Consider the following 20,963-nt stretch of genomic DNA (forward strand, 5'->3'; position numbering starts at 1 on the left):
ACTTACTATTAAACAGGACATTTTTCAAGTATTTCTTTATGTAATATTATATACTGTACCAGTCCACTATATATAATCACAAAGGACTTCATAGCTATAATGTAAAAATATGCGAACCAGAAAATTCAGCACCAATTGTGAGAATCCTTTCTGTTCCTTTAGGAGGGGAATTTAATCTGCATAGTTCTTAAATGAACTTCAAGAGCTGATGATTTCTCCGTTCAGTTGCATTATTAGTCCTTTTTCATACTTTGGCAATAATTCAAGAATGGTGTATGCTCAACATCTGATAGTATATTCTCTGTGAATGGGCAATGCCTTCTGGCCAGAATAATGGACTTGACCACTAAAAAGGTCACAATAAAAGGTCTGGCTTGAATTTCTCTTGGCATTCATCAACTTTAGGAAGTTCCATGCAGATACCAATTCCAACTCTTCTCTCACAAGAAGAATAAGAACACTCTCAAGTAGACACGTTTGCCTATATACATAGATCTATTGTGGGTATTTTGTGTATGTGTGTGTGGATGGACGGACAGACAGACAGACAGACAGACAGACAGACAGACAGACAGACAGACAGACAGACAGACAGATAGATAGATAGATAGATAGATATAAAATGCATCTGTGTAAGTGTGTGTTTGCTTTGCCATAAACCTATGAAAAATCAAAGAAATATCACCACCAACACCAAGATACATTAGCAAAGCAGTCATATTATGTTTCATTTTCCAAAAAAGGAACAAAATCAAAAATATCTTAGTTCATAGGAATTTAATCTGACTAGTTCTTAAACATAAGTTTCTATTCTCCTTTATTTTTCAAATGCAAAGAAAATATTTTTGGCACATTAATGACAGTCGATGTCCTACTTTACTTTGATAATAATGGACTATTTAGATTTTCTCTTAGAGTATTGCAGAGACTGCAAAGCCTTTTCCTGGGAATGGTACAGCAGGGTAGTCAAAATGGCAACCATTTCATAGTAGAGATCTTGCAGCCTGAAATTACACATATGCAGTCATTATATCAGTATTGAAAGGCAAAAAAGCCAAGATCATTCATTATCAGGGCAACATGGAATTATTCCACTCAGTTCTATATTTAACATGCAGCAAATGACTCCGAAAGTTATTTGGCTATGCCATCTCTAAACGCATTCCTTAACTACAGTGTTCGGGGTAACCATTTCAGATGCTTTAAAAAGAATGTTTTCTATTTGGTCTTAGGGTTTGAAGCATTTGATCATTGCTGAATGTTAGTATATGAGCAGGAGCTAAATCTCAGACTCTATTTAAGAAAAGTTACACACCTGTACACAGTGGCATCCTGACGATCAAGGGATGCCAAATAGAGGTCAATGAATGGCAGGCTGGCACAGAAGTCTTCCAAGACAATAGGATCTGAATGAAGCAGGCTCTTTTTAAAGCTTTCCACCATTTCATCAAATGTTTTGTACTCAGTTGATTTCTAGGGTGAAAAGAGAAGTGTGCTCATTCAGAATTCATTCAGAAACCAGTTTTGGTTTCTCAGAACCAAAAGTCACTTCTTCAAATAGCAGATAGCCGCACTGGAAAGTATTGGGTGGCTCATCAGATTTAGAATTTGCCTCATGAATAACCCCTTTAACATTTACAAATTTTGTCCAGTCCCAATATTTAAGGGTGGGGGTCCCCTCAAGTTATGCTATGCTATCTCAACATGGAGGGGACAGGATGTTCCTGGGAGGTATGAGTGAAGAACATTGGGAATGTAAATTAAGGATTTGTAATGACACTAGGGCGCTCAAGGCATGATAGTCATTGCAGCTCCCCAGCTGAAGCATACAGTATCTGGGGCAGCAGCAACATAGAAAGGTGATAGAGGTGGATTTTAGTGACAATGGCAAAGGCTTCGTTTCACACTGAGGTGGGATGGGGGGAGCCAGGAGAGAAGACAGTGGTAAACCATTCCTGTATTTTACCAAGAAAACCACATCAACAAAGTGATTGACAAGATAAGATGGCACTCAGATTACATTGAGGAACACCTGAGGAACTTTCAGAGTACTAATGATGTTTGTGATGTGACTGGATTAAAGCTTTTGAAATATCTGGTTGCTGCTGATGCCATGACAAAAAGATATCACACTGCAGCAAAGACAGAATTTCAGTGAGAACAGGGAAGATGTTTGAATGTGAAAAAACTCAGTACAGTGGAAAAATGGAATGAATCAACTACAACAAATGAACGGGAGGCTTATCTATTGAAAAACATTATATAAAATACAGAGCCTACCTGCAGATTGAACAATTCGTATATTTCTTCTTGTTGCCTTTTTAAGATGGCCTGCTTCTTTGCAATCAAAGTAATCCGCCTTTCTTCTTTCAGCTTTCGCTCATATTGCTCAGTTGAGTTCTACATAGATCAAAGGATGTTGAGACAAAGGCCCCACTTGGTTCTAGCTTCCTACTAAGAATGGCCTCCCTGGCTGGAGATGACAGAACAAAACTACAGAGCAGAATGACCAGCTGGGATAATTCATTTACCACAATCTACAACCATACTGGTTAAGCCAATTCCGAGGAGCAACAGTTTGAAATCAACTGCTGCATTGGCCATGTCTCAAATGATAATTTTGTTTTCACTTTACAGCTTTAAGGAACTTCTCTCCTTTGTCTACTCTCTCACCTCCCACTTCCTTGGTTTCTATGTTATCTGGCTCACCAGCTGACCTGGATGAACCTCTGATCATTTCCACACTTGTAACATATGTCTTCAAGGCATCATCCAACACTCTGAAATTATAAAATCTTTTCTGGTTACAAGTAGTGCTAGTTTAGTGACCTCAACTTGGACTGGCAATTTGGTTAAGTGAAGCAACACCCACATGAAATCACAATTGTATTTAAAATCTTACTTCAGCTTTCCTTTGCTTTACACACCTGCTACACATTGTAAATGCGAGGGTTGGTCATGCAGTTATTTTTCCATAACTATTATAATGGATAGTCACTAAATGAGTCAGTCAGTAAACAAGGATTATTTTTTGTGCCTTTCAGTCAGGGTGGACTCCTGATGACTGCTTAGATAAGTTCTTATAGCTTTCTTGGCAAGATTTCTTGGAAGTGGTTTGCCATTGTCTCTTTCTTAGGCTGAGAGAGAGGGACTGGCCCAAGTTCACCCAGCTGCCTTTGTGCTGAAGATGAGATTAGAACTCAGAGTCTCCTGGTTTCTAGCCTGAGGCATTAACACTACACCACACTGGTTCTCTAAACAAGGTTTACTTGTACTTTTATTTTGACACAATCATGTGTCAAAATGATTGTGGGAAAATGATTTACCAGTGGGAAAATAACCTCTGAAATGGCTTATTGTTAGTGGATAAAACTTGTCCAATCTCATAGAATGTTTAAAACATACCGTAGTATTTTCATTAAGATCTCAGATTCAAAAATCTGAAAAACCACTAGATGTCATAAAGTAAAGGTTCATTAGAAATTCTGTGGTATAGAGCAGTGGTTCTTAACCTGGGCGATATTGCCCCCCAGGGGGTGATTTCATTTTTCAGGGGGGAGATGGAACAAAAAGGGGCGACATGGGGGCGAAGGACCAAAAAGGGGGCGATATGGGGGTGAGAAGTTTTGGGGTCACTTTTGAGACTTTTTCGTACAGTGAATCGCTATATATCTGATGGATGGGGGAGCGCTTCTTTCGAAACATCGCATGCTGAATGGCTCTGTAAAACATTTTGTATTGTATTTTTTTAGCGTGCTCTCCAGTTCAATATTATATTATCTTTGTGTCTTTTTAATCCTTTTTATAGTGTGCGTGTCTATATACTTTCCTCGAATCTTAATTTAGTTTCAGAGTTTTCATCTTGAAATTCTTAGTTCCTGCATTGCGGTTTGTTCTTATGCCCTTTTTATATTTCTTTTTGCATCTTAAATTTCACTTGTAATTCAATCATTAAATGTTACTTTTTTTCTTTTCAGGAATTTCACTTTCTTGCAATTGAATTTTGTTTTCAGTGGTCACTACATTTAAGTGTCTTGCATAAATAATAATGAAATACATGTATCACGAAGTTTGGGAATAAAGTGATGGGTAGCACCAAAATTTTTTCACACAGTTGAGATATGGGAAAAAGACTGAAAATAAATTATTTGCATCGATATGTCCTGATGACAATTTTAAAGGAAACAAAAAAAGTGTTGGATAAATTGAAGAATTATTTCCTATGTTGTGATTGAGAGGTTATGTTGGGGGAGGGGGGCGATGACAACTTCCGCATTGGCTCAAGGGGGCAATTCATTCAAAAAGGTTAAGAACCACTGGTATAGAGAACTAAAATGATCAGATATGCTACCTAAGAAATAGTTTGTAAGTGATATTGTTCAAAGGAACATGCTCACACACACACAAACACACACACACACACACACACAAATCTCTGATTTTTTTATACTTATTTATTAGATTTATTTGCCATTCATCTCGCTTGGAGGTGACTCTAATTCTTTGTTCCTATCTACTGGTTGTCTGAAGTTCCACAGACCAGATCTGGTAGATGTAACATAAACATTTTTCAGCTAAGGTAAACCAGAATCAAGCAGAGGATTATATGCAGTCCAAGTTATGTTAAAAAATTCAACATTAGCAATATAGAAAAATAATATATATCCCAAAAGAGATTTCTACTGAACAGATGAAATTCTTTAATTTTGAAGTTCTGTAACCCTGTGGTAGTTGAGACTATTTTTACACCAAATGTCTATTTCTAATAATTGGATTTGGAGTAGAAATTTTAAAATGCCATATAAAGATCACTTACTTGGATATCCATAATTACAACTCCAATAAACATATTGAAAAATACAAAAAATCCTAAGAGAATGAATATTATTGTAAATGTTCGGCTTGTAACAAATTTTTTATCATCCAATTCTTCCTGCAAGTCTGTCCATCCGTCAACCTGAAATTTATCAATTCAACATTACAATCTAAATATACTTTTCTCAAGCTTCTGATAAATTGTTTCTCTAATCCAGAGGTGGGGAACTATGGCCCCTTTATGACTTGTGGACTTCAATTCCCAGAATTCCTGAGCCAGCCACGCTGTGGACTTCAATTCTGGGAATTGAAGTCCACAAGTCATAAAAGGGCCATAGTTCCTCCACTCTGCTCTAGTCCAATGTATTCCCCCTTCCCCTGCAATACACAAACATACCTAATCAGGTATAAATCACTGCACTTGTTCATAAGTAACAAAAATTACCATTCTGGTCATAAAAATGTTTCATACATTTCACTGCATTTATGCCGTTTCATTTATGTTGTTGCATTTCTGCCATTTCAGACATTTTGGTGTTTGTTTTTGTTATGTCCTGAGCCTTGCAAACGGCTCGGGCGTTTGCAGGCAGTCCCGGGCAGGTGCAAAGCTGCCCGGGACCAGACAGGCTGTCGCCAGCGCCGTGCGCATGCGCGGGTGCTGGTGCGGGAAAAGTATCGCATTTACCCGGGAAATGTCTATATAAGAAGTTGGGAGGTTTTGGGAGCTGCTGAAGCCATCTACTTGTAAGCTGAACGCAGAATAAAGAAAACTGAGAACTTCAACTGCTTCTCGTGTCTGCTTCCCGCCACGGACTCAACACTGGCGACGAAGGTGGGATCGCCTTACACCGCCTGGAAAGGAAGAAGTGTAAGCTTACCCAAGTGAGTCCTGAGCGGCGGAACGGCGTCGACTCGGCAGATACCCGCCAATCCAGTGCGCATTCGGGGGTAGGCTGGCTGATAGACCCATCTCCTGAAGATGGCAAAAATCGGAAGGCTTTCGGAATTCGACATCTCACATCCAGAGCGGTGGGAATCATACGTAGCCAGGGTGGAGAACTACTTCAAGGCAAACCAAGTGAGGGAAGAGAGCTTGAAGGCTGCCACCCTGCTTTGTGTTTGCGGCCAAGACGCCTTCGACATCGCAGAAAACCTTGCAGCACCTGTTCCAGTAGAGTCTGTTAGCTACGCAGATCTGAAGAAGCTACTGAAGGAGCACTTCCACCCCAAGATGTCCGTCATCGCATGGCGCCACACCTTCGAGCAGAGGGATCAACGGCCCGGTGAGTCGGCCAAAGAATTCATCGCCGCATTACGGAAGGCCGCCAAGCACTGCGAGTTCAAAGACCTCGAAGAACGACTGAGGGACCGATTCGTGTGCGGGTTAAGGCATCGAGATCTACAACAGAGACTTTTCGCTAAAGAAGAATTGTCCTACCAAGATGCCTTAAGGGAAGTCACCGCAGAAGAAGCAGCAGGCGGCGCTGTCAAGAACATGCAGCCGATCAGAAACAGTCCAGAGGTTGCATCCGTGCACCAGGAAGACGTCCAAAAAAACTCCGAGGAGGATCCGGATGAGGAAGTCGACCGTCTCCACCCCACGAAGGAAGAAAAACAGAAGGGAAGCTCTTCAGCTCCGCTCAAGTGCATCGGCTGTGGAGGTCGCCACAGGAGAACCGACTGCAAGTTCCGCTCCGCTACCTGCCGGGCATGCGGCAAACAAGGACACATTGCAGCTGTGTGTCTGGGCCAACGAAAGGTACAACCTCAGGAAGAACCGCGCCTGAAAGGTACCAGATTCCCCAGCCAGAATAGGGTAGGGTTTTGCGCTTCGCGAAGAAGCATCCTTAGGACAGGCACACACAAGCCCATTAAGAAAAAGTTGTCACTCAAGGTGAAGCTACAAGGGGTTCCATTATCTATGGAACTAGACACAGGGTCTGCCTTTTCAATTATCTCCTTGCATACATTTAGGAAGATTTGTTCCGGTAGTGGAACTCAGGCCAAGTTAAGGCCTTCTGACATTGTGTTAACAGATTTTCAAAATTCAAGAGTGTGTGTTAAGGGGGAGGCCACCCTTAACGTGCAATACAAGAATTTTGAAGGTCCAATAGACTTATTAGTAGTAGGGGGTGAACGAACGAGTCTCATAGGACTCGATTGGTTTGAGGCCCTGGGGATACACGTCACAGGACTCAACAGTTTACAAACACTCGACCTATAGGAAGTCTGCAAAGAATTTGCAGATGTTTTCAGCCCCCAGCTGGGTACATTCAAAGGACCCCCTGCGTCCTTAAAGCTAGACCCCACTGTCACTCCCATTAGAATTAAAGCAAGAAGGGTCCCTTTTGCTTTAAAAAGTAAAATTGACACTGAGTTAGACAAACTGATCCAACAGGGAATCCTAGAACCTGTTGATTCCAGTCCTTGGGAGACCCCCATTGTCACGCCTCTACAGGCAAATGGGGACATTCGCATTTGTGCTGACTACAAATGCACTCTGAATAAGGCATTGCAGCAACATGCCTATCCTGTTCCTGTGGTCAGTCATATTCTGGCCTCCCTCAAGGGGGGGCGCGTTTTTGCAAAGCTTGACCTAGCTCAAGCGTATCAACAGCTGCCTGTTGATGATGATGCTGCTATAGCTCAGACAATTGTGACCCACAGGGGAGCCTTTAAGGTAAAAAGGCTGCAGTTTGGAGTGAATGTCGCTCCTGGGATTTTCCAAAGCGTAATGGAAAACACACTGCGGGGCATACTGGGGGTTTGCCCCTACTTTGATGATGTCTTAATTGCAGGAGACTCCACACACATTCTAGCTGAAAGGCTAAGAGCTGTTCTGTTAAGATTCAGGAAATCAGGCCTCAAGCTCAAAAAAGACAAATGCATGATTGGGGTGCCTTCTACTGAATTTCTGGGGTTCAAAATTGATGCTGCTGGGATTCACCCTGCTGAATCCAAACTGACTGCTATTTTAGAAGCACCTAGGCCAAAGTCCAAGGCCGAACTTCAGGCCTTCCTGGGCCTCCTGAATTTCTACAATTCTTTTCTTCCACAAAAAGCTAGTGTAGCTGAGCCTCTTCACAGGCTACTAGACAAGCAAGCAGTGTGGCAGTGGTCACAAACGCATGAGGGTTGTTTTAACAAAGTCAAGGCTTTGCTCACTTCTAACAGTGTACTTGCACATTTCAACGAGTCCCTTCCTGTGTGCATCGCTTGTGATGCGTCCCCTTACGGGGTTGGAGCTGTCCTGAGCCACCTCAGGTCTGATGGAACTCAGGTTCCTGTTGCATATTACTCCAGAACATTGTCTTCTGCTGAGCGCAACTACGCTCAGATAGACAGGGAGGCTCTGGCTGTTGTTGCTGGAATTAAAAAATTCCATGACTTTCTATATGGCAGGCACTTCACGGTCTTCACTGACCATAAGCCTCTGCTGGGACTGTTTACCACACGTAAGCAGACTCCCCAAATCATTTCCCCTAGAATGCTTAGGTGGTCTATTTTTTTGTCTGCATATGATTTTTCCTTACTCCACAAGCCTGGAAAAGAAATGGGCCATGCTGATGGCCTCAGTAGATTGCCTCTGCCAGTAGTAGAAGCTGACCCTGCGCCAGCTGTCAACATTCTATCAATCCAAGCCTTGCCCGAGCTCCCTCTGAGTGCCAGGGATGTTGCCGCTGAATCAGGTACAGATCACACACTTTCACGTGTCCGTTCCTGGGTTTTGTCTGGTTGGCCTGAGCACTGCCCTAGTCCTGAGTTTCAGAGTTTCTGGTCCAAAAGGAACGAGCTGTCCCTTTCTCAGGGTTGTCTGCTTTGGGGAAACAGAGTTGTCATTCCCACCTCAATGAGGACTAGGGTCTTAGAATCCCTCCACGAGGGTCATCCTGGCATTGTTCGTATGAAGGCTCTTGCGCGCAGCCACTTGTGGTGGCCTGGTTTAGATAAAGATATTGAGGCTAAGGTGCATGCATGCCACCTGTGCCAACGATCTCGCCCAGAGATGCCCCAAGCTCCCGTGCATAGATGGGAGGAAACACAGTCCCCATGGTCTAGGGTGCACATTGACTACGCTGGACCCTTTCAGGGCCAGTTCTTCTTGGTCCTTGTTGACAGCCATTCGAAATGGCTTGAGGTTGTACCTGTCTCATCCACCACCACTGCAAAGACTATTCAGGTACTGAGGGGGATTTTTGCTGCACACGGGCTGCCAGATGTCATTGTGTCCTACAACGGCCCTCAATTCACTTCCTCCGAATTCCACGCTTTCTTACAGGCAAACATGATTCGTCATGCCATGTCTGCACCCTTCCACCCGTCCACCAACGGTATGGCTGAACGTATGGTGCGCATCACAAAGGACGCATTGAAAAGACTCACCTACGGGGACTGGCATCACAGGTTGGCTGACTTTCTCCTTTCTTATCGCACCACACCGTCCACTTCTACAGGGAGAAGCCCAGCTGAACTTCGTTGGGGGCGTCAACTTACTACTAAACTTGACCGGTTGCATCCGGACAGACTGCCTTCATCTACCTCACATCCTAGGGCACCTAGACAACTACTTGTGGGTGCCCCGGTTTGGGCTCGCAATTACGGGCCTGGTCATACATGGGTCCCCGCTTCTGTGTCCAGGATCACAGGTCCTCTCTCCTACGAGGTTGCCCTGGACAACGGTCGTGTCCTGCGTCGGCACATCGACCAACTCCGCCCTAGGCGGGACTTTTCAGATGAGACTCCTGGGTCTTTTCCAGGGGGGGAGGGGGACCCTTTGGAGCAAAGGGAAGGGCACGAGCTGCTGCCCATCTCCACTGATGGAGCTACAAACGGCCCATCCCAGGGTTCCGCGAGAGCTCCGAACAAGAATTCTATGAGCCTACCTAATTACCAGGCATCCACGCCTACTCCAGCCAGGGAGTCACCCCGGGGGCATACTCACTTTCCACACACATCACACAGCACTCCAGTCACGGAGGATACCCGGGGGCATCCCAACAAATCATTCCCCGCAAGAGAGCTGGCACACAATCCCCAAGGTTGGCCTGACCTTACCCCAAATCCTACAGGGGGTCAAACATACAGGGAGGTGGTCGAGGAACCAAGTCCCGACTACAACACCTCTAGTCCAAATCAGGGAGTAACTGAGTTTTGGGAAAGTACAGAAACCCACACAAGCCCGGACACAGAACGGGGTTCAGGGAATGGACAGCCTCCTGACAGGTCTTGGATGGACCTAGGAGGTTCAACAGAGACGCCCAGCAGTGGCTATCACTTCAAGGGGCCCGAGGGTCTACAGCTAGGCAGGTCAACCAGGTCACAAAGTGACAGAAGCCCTGGCCTGACGAGCCCGGTGGGCGAGCAAGCAGGCCAGGCAGCGGGGCACAGTCCTTGGAAGGCACCAAGGCAAAATAAGGAGAACAGGCTCACATCTCCCTCCAGTCAGGGAACTCATGCTAGTAACCCAGAGCTGAGAAGGTCACAGAGAGCAAAGAAGTCTCCTAAATACTTAGAGGATTACATAACATTGCTGGCTAAACAAAAGCCAGGTAACGATAGGAGCACTGAGAAGCAGAACACTGCATAAAATAAATGATTATATGTTGGTAGTAGTTTTAGCCCGGGGGAAAGGGGTGTTATGTCCCGAGCCTTGCAAACGGCTCGGGCGTTTGCAGGCAGTCCCGGGCAGGTGCAAAGCTGCCCGGGACCAGACAGGCTGTCGCCAGCGCCATGCGCAGGTGCTGGTGCGGGAAAAGTATCGCATTTACCCGGGAAATGTCTATATAAGAAGTTGGGAGGTTTTGGGAGCTGCTGAAGCCATCTACTTGTAAGCTGAACGCAGAATAAAGAAAACTGAGAACTTCAACTGCTTCTTGTGTCTGCTTCCCGCCACGGACTCAACAGTTTTATCTGCTATCTCCTATTGTGTTAAAAAAAAAGATTAAGCAAGATGAAGGCTACAGAATTAAGCAGAAGCTGGGGAACATGAGAAAGTAGAAAGCTGCCTATGCTAATAATGCTTGCAGGAAGCAGGCTAAAAAGTCAAGATGGTGGCCACAATCAAAATATCACAAAGCACATAAACAAGGGGTAGAGCTTTGGGTGCATTGTTGTGGTTGCTATCTTGATGTTTTTTATCTCCTGGCCTATGTCCCACTTTGGGGCCTTCTATTAACATGTGATTGATCCTTCTGAAAAGAAAAGATAGGCCAAATCAGTTTGGCTTGATCCAGAGAGATCATGCTTATTCCTCCATGGATATTAGTGTGCTCACTCTACACACGTACAAGCTAGATTGAAAAGCACAATTTTTTTTCAAGCCAAACTAATAATGTTTGGCTTGACATTAACTAAAGGGTACTTAGAATTATGATGACACTACAGGGAGTATCTTCTTGCGAAGCAAATTAAATCAAACTGTTTTAGTAACTACACCAGCTTTATTTAACTCTAGAAAAGCAATTAGTGACATTATAGTCTGACTTTTCAGCAAAACGAGTAATTCCTAAATAGGTTCTCAAAGTATGAATTGTGATCCTCTGGAGCATCAGATGTAATTTAGAGGAGGGTCACAGTTTTTAAAAAAGCCTAGTCATGCACGATAGGCAAAGTCTGAGCACTGTCAAAGCTCACCCTGGGCTTTGGACCTTGTTTATCTATGTAAGTCCACAAAGCTTGAGAGATATCTAGATTAAAATTTAGTTCTTGAAAAATGACTTAAATCAAAGCAAACAGGATTGGAGAAAATACTAAGTGCAATCCTGACAAGTTAATAACCTTGATCTAAATAAATAAGGTGTTGCCCTTTGTTTCCCCTTTTATAAACACTCAAATGCTCTGTACCCCCTCTGGCTGTATTCCAATTTTGTCTATCTATATTAATTTTGCTGGAGAACTAGCCTGAGGAAACTAAGTCTTCAGTTCTGGCTCCCATTCTAAAACACTATTGTTAGTCTAGCAGAGTTGACCACCATGTGAAATGCAGGGAAATTACCGTTACTAAGCTGAAGAGTGTAAAAAAGGCAGCTGCTAAAGTGCCCCAATTCTGCGGATCTCCATGTTGATAGTCTCCATACAAACCATGTCCCAGAATAGCAAAGATAAACATTAGCAAGAACAACAAGACAAGGACATAGATTACATTTTTCACAGTCTGGCCCATAGCTGCCATTAGATTCTGTAGAAGGGAAGAACAAAAGAAAGAAAAAACAAGTGAATACAATTTATGAGATTTTATGTCAATCTCTTCCAACCTGATGGTCACCAGGTGTGAGGACAACCATTTTCAGAATGGCCAATCATCTCTGGAGAACACCAGGACAGGAAAGATGATTTACAGGTAGTCCTTGATTTAGTAACTGTTGGAAATTATGATGGCGCTAAAAAGTGACTTATAACCAGTCATTGCATGAATAACCATGGCAGCATCACTGTGGTCAGGTACTCACGTGCTGAGTAATTGACATGTATTCATAATGGCTGCCATGTCTTGTCATGCGATTGCTATTTGTGGCCTTCTTAGCAGGCTTCTAACAAATAAAGTCAATAGGGAAGTGGGGAGGGAAGGTCGCAAATGACAATCACATGATGTTTCACATAATGACTATGGCAAAAAAAAAAATGGCAAACCTGAGTGTGGACATGTGATATCTCACACTGACCACACCGCTTTTCTTTTCCAATTGTGGTGTAAGTTGAGAACTACCCCTACGTGAAGGAAAAAAAGGAGGCTCTAAACTAAAAATAATGGAACAATAGCATATAGAGTTGAATATATCTTTGCTCATCTGAAGCAGAGTTCACAATGAACTCACAATCTTACACAATGATTTTCAGTGGCATGGCATGCTTAATTGTGGAAAAAGAAATCACAATAAGCCAGCAGCCCCATAGGCTACTTCAGAGAAAGCAACTTAGAAAAAGCATATAGATCACAACTTCTTGAATTCCTCCAATCCCTTTATAGTAGTTCTATTTTGAATCACATGCCTGGGATGCATGACTTAAAATGTCAGCAACATTGTGTGCCTCTGTTCAGTGTTCGTTCTATAGGGATATACTGAGGATTTTTTTTTCTGAGTATTTTTTTCTCCACGGCCCCCAGCCTAATTTAGCCCATTTTTTTTTATTTGATTTTTTCTTTTGCTGGATTCTTCTCTCACACAAATTTTGTCCCATTCTGTTTACTTTTCTGAGAGTTAGTGGGATGATAGACAGAATTCTGCACCCTTTATATAATTTCTCTCCAACATTCATTTGAGTTGGAAATTATTTTTTAAAGAGCGTGGGTAAATGAAGGCTTTTCAGCTGTGTGCAAGTTGATCTTTGCCTTTTCCAGTCACTGATTTTATTTATTTGGCCAGTGCATGTGAACATTATCATCATCATAATGAATAAATAGTACCATGTGCTTGTGTTTGGAACTCAGAAGTGGATTCTGAAGTACGAAAAGCAACCTGCAAATATGTCTGAAATGTGTTACTGGAGTTACCGTCTCAATACTAAAAGACATGGGAGCCGCTAAGCTGGTATCGTCTTTGATCTGACATCAAAAAATAATTCCTTTGCTATATCCAGAGGTAGCGATGAGCAGCTTATCCTGGCTTTGTAGAAATCCATTAAGTTTTTATCCATTAAACACCTGAATAGTCCAACAAATGGATTTGGGATTCGAAGTGTGAGATGCTTTTGGCCCACACAGATGTTTGTTCTGAAAGAACTAGCAGATTGCAAAGGGTCCCTCTGGCATCTGTATTTGGCATCTGTATGTTTATAGTAAAGGAAAGGCAGCGAGCCTATTCTTCAGTCAGTCCCTGGAGTAAAATAATATGTAGGCTGCATGGGCTTTTCTGTGGGTTTGAATTAATAGAAATATTACAATGTTAGCCAAAATCCATGGCCAACACAATGAACTCAAGCAACATTCTCAAGTTGGAATTCACATCTGTTCCTGAAGAATCTGCTGTACTAAAGTCATTTCAGTTCTTTATAAGAATTAGTTCTGTTTGGAGTCCTTAGCTGATGACCCCTTGCTTTTCAGTATTTCATCTAAGGGCTTATTAAGTAAGAATTATTACACTGGAAAAGACCAAGAAAAATGACATCTAATAAATACTCTTGAAGAGTAGGAACAACAGCATTGTATTGTAGCAACTTTGTTTGAAAAGTAGAGGTTCTATAGAAATTATTACTTCTGTGAGGTCTTGGTACTCTCTGAGTGTGGCTGTTTTCTTGCAGACATTTCATTACCATACTAGGTAATATCATCAGTGTTAAAAGTTACCTAGTTTAGTAATGAAATATCTGCCAGAAAACAACCAAGCTCAGAGAGCACCAAGGACCCCACAGTTCAACCTTGAGTTACAAATATTCTCTTCTATCAGTATCACTGTCTTAAGTTTACTAATTCTGTGTGGGAATGCTAATTAAGAGAATCAGAACATCATTTATTCCAAGTTTAACTCAGAGCTGAGCCCAATATATTTAAAGGAACTAGGAACAGCATTCTACTTCTGAAACTGGGTTTTGGGCTTACAGTGTTAGCTTCCACAATGTTTCTCCACCTTGGCAACTTTAAGATGAGAGTTTCCCAACCAGTAGAAAGGTTCTTAATAAAAGATGAACAAAGTAGGGGTCTTATGAATCTCAAAGGTCAAGTTATTACATGGGACAATACCACAACAGTGGAGTAGGCTTCCTGGGCCCCATTGCTGGATGAAAAGGATCCAGAGCATGCCAGTATTGTCAGATCTCAGTCGAGAGATTTTCTTTCTTATTCAGGAAATCTGGGATTAATACAGAAAAATCGTATAGATTTCCTAGATATTTTTAAAAATCTTCTAAGGGTAAATTAGCATGCAAGGCTTAGGTTTTTTAAGAGCCAAGAGATACATAAAAATAGAAAGGCTGAGGGCTGACGTTCATTCTCCAAGCTTGCGGGTTGGTTTCTGAACATTTCATTACCAGGCTAGGTAACATCTTCAGCAGAGTTTAGGGGATGCCAGTGCCAGTGTACTTCTGCCTATAAGAACTTTGTTTGCTCAGTAGGTCTTGTGATAGGGAGGTCACATCAGAGAGAGTCTTGTGATGGGTCAGCTGTGGGTAACCCCTCACTTGACGCAACCCTCACCTGACGTGACTTCCCTATCACAAGATCTACTGACCACACAAAGCCCTTATAAGCAGAAGAACACTGACAATGACATGCCCTAAACTCCGCTGAAGATGTTATCTAGCCTAGGAAGCCAACCTACATGCTTGGAGAATGATCCTCCACCCTCATCCTACACCTGAGCTACAGATATTTGCCACTATTGCAGAGAGAAAGGCATTCCCAAAGCCTGCAGGTGAATCTTGATAGCAACATCACACACAAGTCTACAGACAGATGAGAGAACCCCTTCTGAACAGGTAAAGTTGTATCTGATTACTTACAGTTATCCCTGGACTATAGTAGAGCAGCTTGAGGACTCGGAGAGCTTGGAACCCTTTCAGCATGGTTACAACATGGTGCCTTTTTGGGTTGCTATGGTCAATGGTGTATGGGAGGTAAGCAAGCAAAAGGACAGCAGCATCAAAACGCTTATAACCATCCTTCCAATAATTAACTGGGTCCAAGTAAAGGTACATTAGAAATTCTGTAGTATAGATGGCTAAAATGATCAGATCTGCTACCTAAGAAAGAAATGGTTTATAAGTGATATTGCTCAAAGGGACATGCTTACACACACACACACACACACACACACACACACACACACACACGATTCTTTTTGAAAGCTTATAAATTAGAGTTAACCATTTTTTCATGTTTCCCTGCTTATGTACCCTCCAGTTTTTGAACTAACTACCGTATTTACAACTAAATTATTTAATTTTACTGATGTTCTGCCAAACAGTGTAGTTTGAAACAAGTAATTTTAAGAATGGTAGACACAATGTGCCCCTAGGCAGTGTTTCTCAACCTTGGCTCTTTTATGACTCGTGGATTTCAACTCCCAAAATTCTCCAGCTAGCAATGCTAGCTGGAGAATTCTAGGAGTTGAAATCCACACATCGTAAAGTTGCCAAGGTTGAGAAACACTGCTAGAGGCTGTCCTTGATAGTTGTGCCACTTGATTTCATTTTGAACAGTTATTTTAACAAAAAATAAATAAATGAGAAGTTGCACAAACAAAGCAGAGCAGCCTTTAACTTCTTGATACCAGTGCTTCTAGACCTCACAAATAAGGCTTTACCTCAGCAGATAAATCCTGAGCATGCGCAGTTCACTCCTTCCTTTAGGAGTGGGTTTACATCAGGGTGTCCAATCTTGGCAACTTTAAGACTTGTGGACTTCAACTCCCAGAATTGTTCAGCCAGCCAAGTTGCCAAGGTTGAACACCTCTGCTTTACATACTGCATTTGTTACTGATAATACTGCTTTTGTTGGAGGTCTTTCCTGCTATTGAAGAACCCCTAGGCCAGTGGTGGCGAACCTATGGGACTAGTGCCAGAGGTGGCCCTCGGAGCCCTCTCTGTGGGCACGCATGCATGCTGTCACCCCAGCCCCGCCTTCCCCCATAGCCCCCTCCTCACCAGCACCACTCTGGAGAAGAATCACTCCCGGGTGCAATCCGTTTGGAGCTGCACAGCCAAGCTGGGCAGCAGATGATGCTGCGGGGTGCAGGTGGAGGCGTGGCCACCATGGCGCTGCAGAGCCACCTGTACAATCTGTGGCGTGCTGTGGATGGCCATGAGGGTGGGTGGGTTGAGGGTGGAACAGGGCGGGAGCAGGCGGAGCGGGGGCAGGCCGGTTTTTGGGAACTTGGTCTCTAAAAGGTTCGCCACCACTGCCCTAGGCCTACTTTAGAAATTAGCATAAATGGTACAATTCAAAGACAAAAAAGGTGTTTCATGGTATGCAAGAGGGCTCTAACAACCCCTGTCCTCATCTCCTTAAAGCAGCTGTATCTTTTCCCATAATTGCATCACTGTCTTCTACCGCTGTACCCTAAACCAGGGAAAAGATTCAGCAAAATTGACTGTGCCTCAGTAACTATGCACCCTTTATAGGGCAGCATTGCTTAAAGAGGACTTGTTCTTGAGTTGTAGATGATATTATGAAAGACACATATGCTGCATGTCTTATCACTTAAATCTCATTGCTTTCGAAGTAACTATTTGTTCTTTAAAGTTTGAACATAAAAGCACAGAAGCCTTGCTGGGTCTAACCAAAAGCCCACCTAGACTAGTTAATTAGAAGTGGCTAACTTCTAGTTAGCTAACCTAACTTGATGGCTAACTAGAAATCCCTCATCAGCTTCCAAGCAGGCCCTGGGCTTAAGCCCTCTATTACATTCCATTATGACTAATGTTTACAGGCAGTCCTCGACTTAGAACTACAATTGAACCCAACATTTCTATTGCTAAGCAAGGCAGTTACTTTGAGTGAGTTCGGCCCCATGACTATTTTTAACACAGATGTTAAGTGAATCACTGCAGTTATTAAGCGAATCTGCTTCCCCCATTGATTTTGTTTGTTGGAAGCTGACTGGGAAGGTTACACATAGTGATCACATGACCCTGGGAGACTGCAATCTTCATAAATACATGCCAGTTGCCAAGCACCCAAATTTTGATTTCATGGCCCACAGAGATGACGCAACCATCGTAAGTGTGAAAAAAACCGTCATGAGTCACTTTTTTCAGTGCTATTGTAAATGAAAGGTTATTAAGTCAAGGACTTTCTGTACAGTCATAACTGCTTTGCTAGGGATAAAACATTCCTATCACATATTGATAGCCTTTTGCTCAATAAGTTGGTTGAAATCTCTTTAAAAACTTGATTTCTCCTCATCTTCCTTGTCTTTTCTTCTGAAAAAAAAAATGTCTTCAGAACAATCAATGCAAAATGAGGAATTGTGGCTACCTCAGTCAGCAGTTTTCATTACCTGCAGGAACAAATGCGACTCATAACGAACTTTATAATCAGTCTCTAAAACCAAGAATATCGCATTGAGCGTGATGCTGCTGATCATAACAGACTTGAATAGAGGATGATAGAATAAATTTTCAACAAACTTATACAGGTCAGGATCTCTCCTCCTGGAAAGAAAAATAGTAACCTGAAAAATCCTGTTTTCTTAAGCTACTGCTTATTCAAACAAAAACAAATTTGTATCATGCAGAAGGTGTGGTTATATGAAATGCTTTGGATTAGATAGAAGCAGTCATATAGTTAAAACAACTAACTGCAAGTATAGACTCATTGGGTTATCCTGCAATTATGATGAAATAGCAAGAAAAGAATTTAGATGTCAAGTCAACTGGAGAGTAAAACTTAACATTTCCTTTGCTGGGAAGGGCAATTCTACACAGCCACCAGCCTCACCCCTTATATGCCCAGAAGCAGCTTTGGATAATTGCAGAAGGGTCCCTATAGCTGGAGCCCATCTTTCTATAGAGCTGGCCAACTGACTGACAGAAAGAATTGGGGGAGGGTGAGGGAATGCCTCACCTCTGTTCATCTTTAACCAAATTTGTTTTTTTTCCCCACTGATTAAAAAAAAAAAACCTGGTTACTATGCAGTGACAATGGCAAAGCTACACTTCTGGGTCCCTAGAGAAGAGGTCATACAAATATCCACATGCACTGGGGCTGATGAAAATCCAATGGAAAATTACCCACCCCTCTATTTCAGAGGACTTGCTACAAAATTTTCTGGGATTCATCTCCTCTGGAATTGGAACAAAGCTAATAATCACGTTGGCTCAGAAGCCTCCTGGTGTTGTGGGAATACAAGAGCATTATGTCTTCAGATTTGCCTACACCAGGAGGTTTTACTGCTTGCAGTGACAGCACCTAGGACAGTGGTGGCGAACCTATGGCACGCGTGAGCCCTCTCTGTGGGCATACGTGCCATCGCCCCAGCCCCGCCTCCCCCCATAGTCCCCTCCTCACCAGCAGCCCCCCCAGAGGAGATTCACCCCCAAGCGTGGCCCACACGGAGCAGCACAGCCAAGGACATGGCGGCCGGGCAGCAGGGACAAGACTCCGCCCTCGTGCCCCATCGCACACAGATTATGCTGTGGGATGCAGACGGTGGGCGTGGCTGCCTGGTGCTGCTGGGCTACCTAGGCGATTTGCGGCAGGCCATGGAGGCGATGGGTGACTGGGTGGGCAGGGTGGGGGTGGGATGGGGTGGGGGCAGAATGGGGTGGGCAGGGTAGAGGCGGGGCCAGTTTTTGGGCACTCAGTCTCTAAAAGATTTGCCATCACTGCCCTAGGAGAACACTTATATCTTTCTTTCCCCCCCCCCAAAAAAAACCACTGTAAAGGAAGGGAATTTTGAAGAAAGTAGCTACTAAAGTGATTTGACCATTTTGAATTCCATAATGGAAAAAAGCCATAAGAGATAATTTATAACAGGAGTGAAAAAGTAAAGTACCCTAGCCCCCCTCCCATGTAGTTTTTCATTTTTTTAAAAAAAAGCCAAAAGTATTAGACTATGGTTGTATATAATTTGGTATTTAAAAGTCTCTGAATATCACATGCTTTAGTCCCTTCTCCCAGCATTCATGTTCCAATTATTGTCATATTGCCTTAATTGGGTCTCTGCCTTTCTAAAAAGCTTAAACTTATTTCAAATTCTAGTTTAAGTTCCTTCATAAGTAAGCCATGATTCAATTTTCTTCACTGTCAGACTCTTTTAACCAGAATACAGAATAACCCTTGCTCAATTCCCCTGCTCAAGCAGGAGACTCTATACCCATGGTGGTGAACCTATGGCACGCATGCCACAGGTGGCACGTAGAGCCCTCTTTGTGGGCACATGTGCTCTCGCCCCAGTCCTAAGCCTTCAGCTGGGTTTTATCAAACCTTTTCGCTTTAGGCCTCCAGCACCGTGTGCAAAAAAAAAAGGGCCAATCAATCAATCAATTTCAACTTCTCGTGGGAAAAAAAAGATCACACAAAGTTGGAATTGATTGAACTTTTTAGTCCCATCCAGTCTGCCATTACCACTGCAGCCACACCCATCCAATTGGCCACGCCCACCCAATGAGCCATGCCAACCTGGCACCCCCAAAGTGGGTTTTGGGTTGCAGTTTGGGCACTCGGTCTCTAAAAGGTTCGCCATCACTGCCCTATAACATTCCAGAAAAATGGCTGTCCAATTTGTCCTTCAAAACTTCCAGTGTTGGAGCACACACAACTTCTGAAGGTAAGCCATTTTACTGATTAATTTCTACTGTCAGGAAATGTCTCCTTATTTCAAGGCTGGCTTTCTCCTTGATTAATTTCCACCCATTGCTTCTTGCTTAACTTTTTCTAAGGTTTTCCTCCTTCTGAAAAAACTTTTTACCCTAGTCTTAAGGTGCTTGAGAATTTATTCCAAATTTTTGTTGTTGGTGCTTTTAAACTTTTTTTAGTACAGTAGATAACAAGTATCCTACTTCCGCTACTGCCTTTTTCCATTATGTGCCTTCCCATGACTCTGAAGCCTCTCTGGCTGCTTACTATGTCTGAAAAAGCCCAATTGGAGAAGATCAATACCATGTCTTACCTAGAGAGTTAAACAAAGTAGGAAAATCGAGAAAGTCTGGGAGCTGCTCGAGAAAGGATTCTACACCACAGTGAAGTATTCACACACAGAACTAAAAACAAATATTTCACTCGTGATCTGTAAAAATTACTCCAAAACTCATTAAAAAATCTCTTTTAAAAAATCCTGACTGAAATCCTATCGGTATCCAAACACATACCGTGCCACTTCAATTTCAGATGCTGACTTGAATGCCTCAAATGAGAGTTTCTCAGTCAGTCGAAATTTTTCAGGTAATTCTGCAGAATCCATAGCCATGCTTCCCAGAATATGTACTGTGCTTATCTTTTCACAACCAACACTGCAAATTAAGAGAAAGTCTACCTGGAAAAGAATGAACGTGCCAATATGACCTCGCTTACTTTGTGACCTCATAATTTTAGAATAGCTTATGCAAAATCTAAAATCTGCTGTTTGGGCTTTGACAGTTTAGACCAAAGCACATTAAATGTTCCTATCATTTTGATAGTGCTGTATTTTTTTTTTAATTTCTAGTATTAATACTGTACAGGAAATGATTCAGCTATCAATGTATGGAGGAAAATGATTAAGTACAATTGTTTG

General features: G+C 42.8%; 1 protein-coding gene across 3 annotated transcripts; it reads right to left on the bottom strand.

Moving 5' to 3' along the window:
* Nucleotides 1–829: 829 nt before the first annotated feature.
* Nucleotides 830–20,685, bottom strand: CATSPER3 (cation channel sperm associated 3). 3 transcript variants are annotated; one of them, XM_039334846.1, is made up of 8 exons: nucleotides 20,560–20,685; nucleotides 17,748–17,901; nucleotides 15,250–15,489; nucleotides 11,810–11,992; nucleotides 4,817–4,957; nucleotides 2,281–2,400; nucleotides 1,316–1,473; nucleotides 830–1,004 (listed from the first exon to the last, which is right to left on the bottom strand). In XM_039334846.1, the coding sequence occupies exons 1-8, from the start codon at nucleotides 20,655–20,657 to the stop codon at nucleotides 896–898; spliced, it is 1,203 nt and encodes a 400-aa protein (XP_039190780.1). In that variant the 5' UTR covers nucleotides 20,658–20,685; the 3' UTR covers nucleotides 830–895. The 3 variants fall into 3 exon arrangements, with proteins under 3 accessions (XP_039190780.1, XP_039190782.1, XP_039190781.1); XM_039334848.1 differs by lacking the exon at nucleotides 11,810–11,992; XM_039334847.1 differs by lacking the exon at nucleotides 4,817–4,957.
* Between the last annotated feature and the right edge of the window lie 278 nt (nucleotides 20,686–20,963).

Source organism: Crotalus tigris, unplaced genomic scaffold (genome assembly GCF_016545835.1).
Source record: "Crotalus tigris isolate CLP2741 ecotype Arizona unplaced genomic scaffold, ASM1654583v1 scf7180000017638.2057652, whole genome shotgun sequence".
Lineage (NCBI taxonomy): Eukaryota > Metazoa > Chordata > Lepidosauria > Squamata > Viperidae > Crotalus > Crotalus tigris.

Bases quoted from the DNA above. Each gene is read 5' to 3' on its own strand.
- CATSPER3 (XM_039334846.1), bottom strand. From the start codon at position 20,657: ATGGCTATGGATTCTGCAGAATTACCTGAAAAATTTCGACTGACTGAG. The intron at 11,993-15,249 runs GTAAGTAATCAG...TCCCTTCTACAG, and splicing joins ACTATAGTCCAGGGATAACT to AATCTAATGGCAGCTATGGG. The intron at 4,958-11,809 runs GTAATTTCCCTG...GATAAATTTCAG, and splicing joins CACTCTTCAGCTTAGTAACG to GTTGACGGATGGACAGACTT.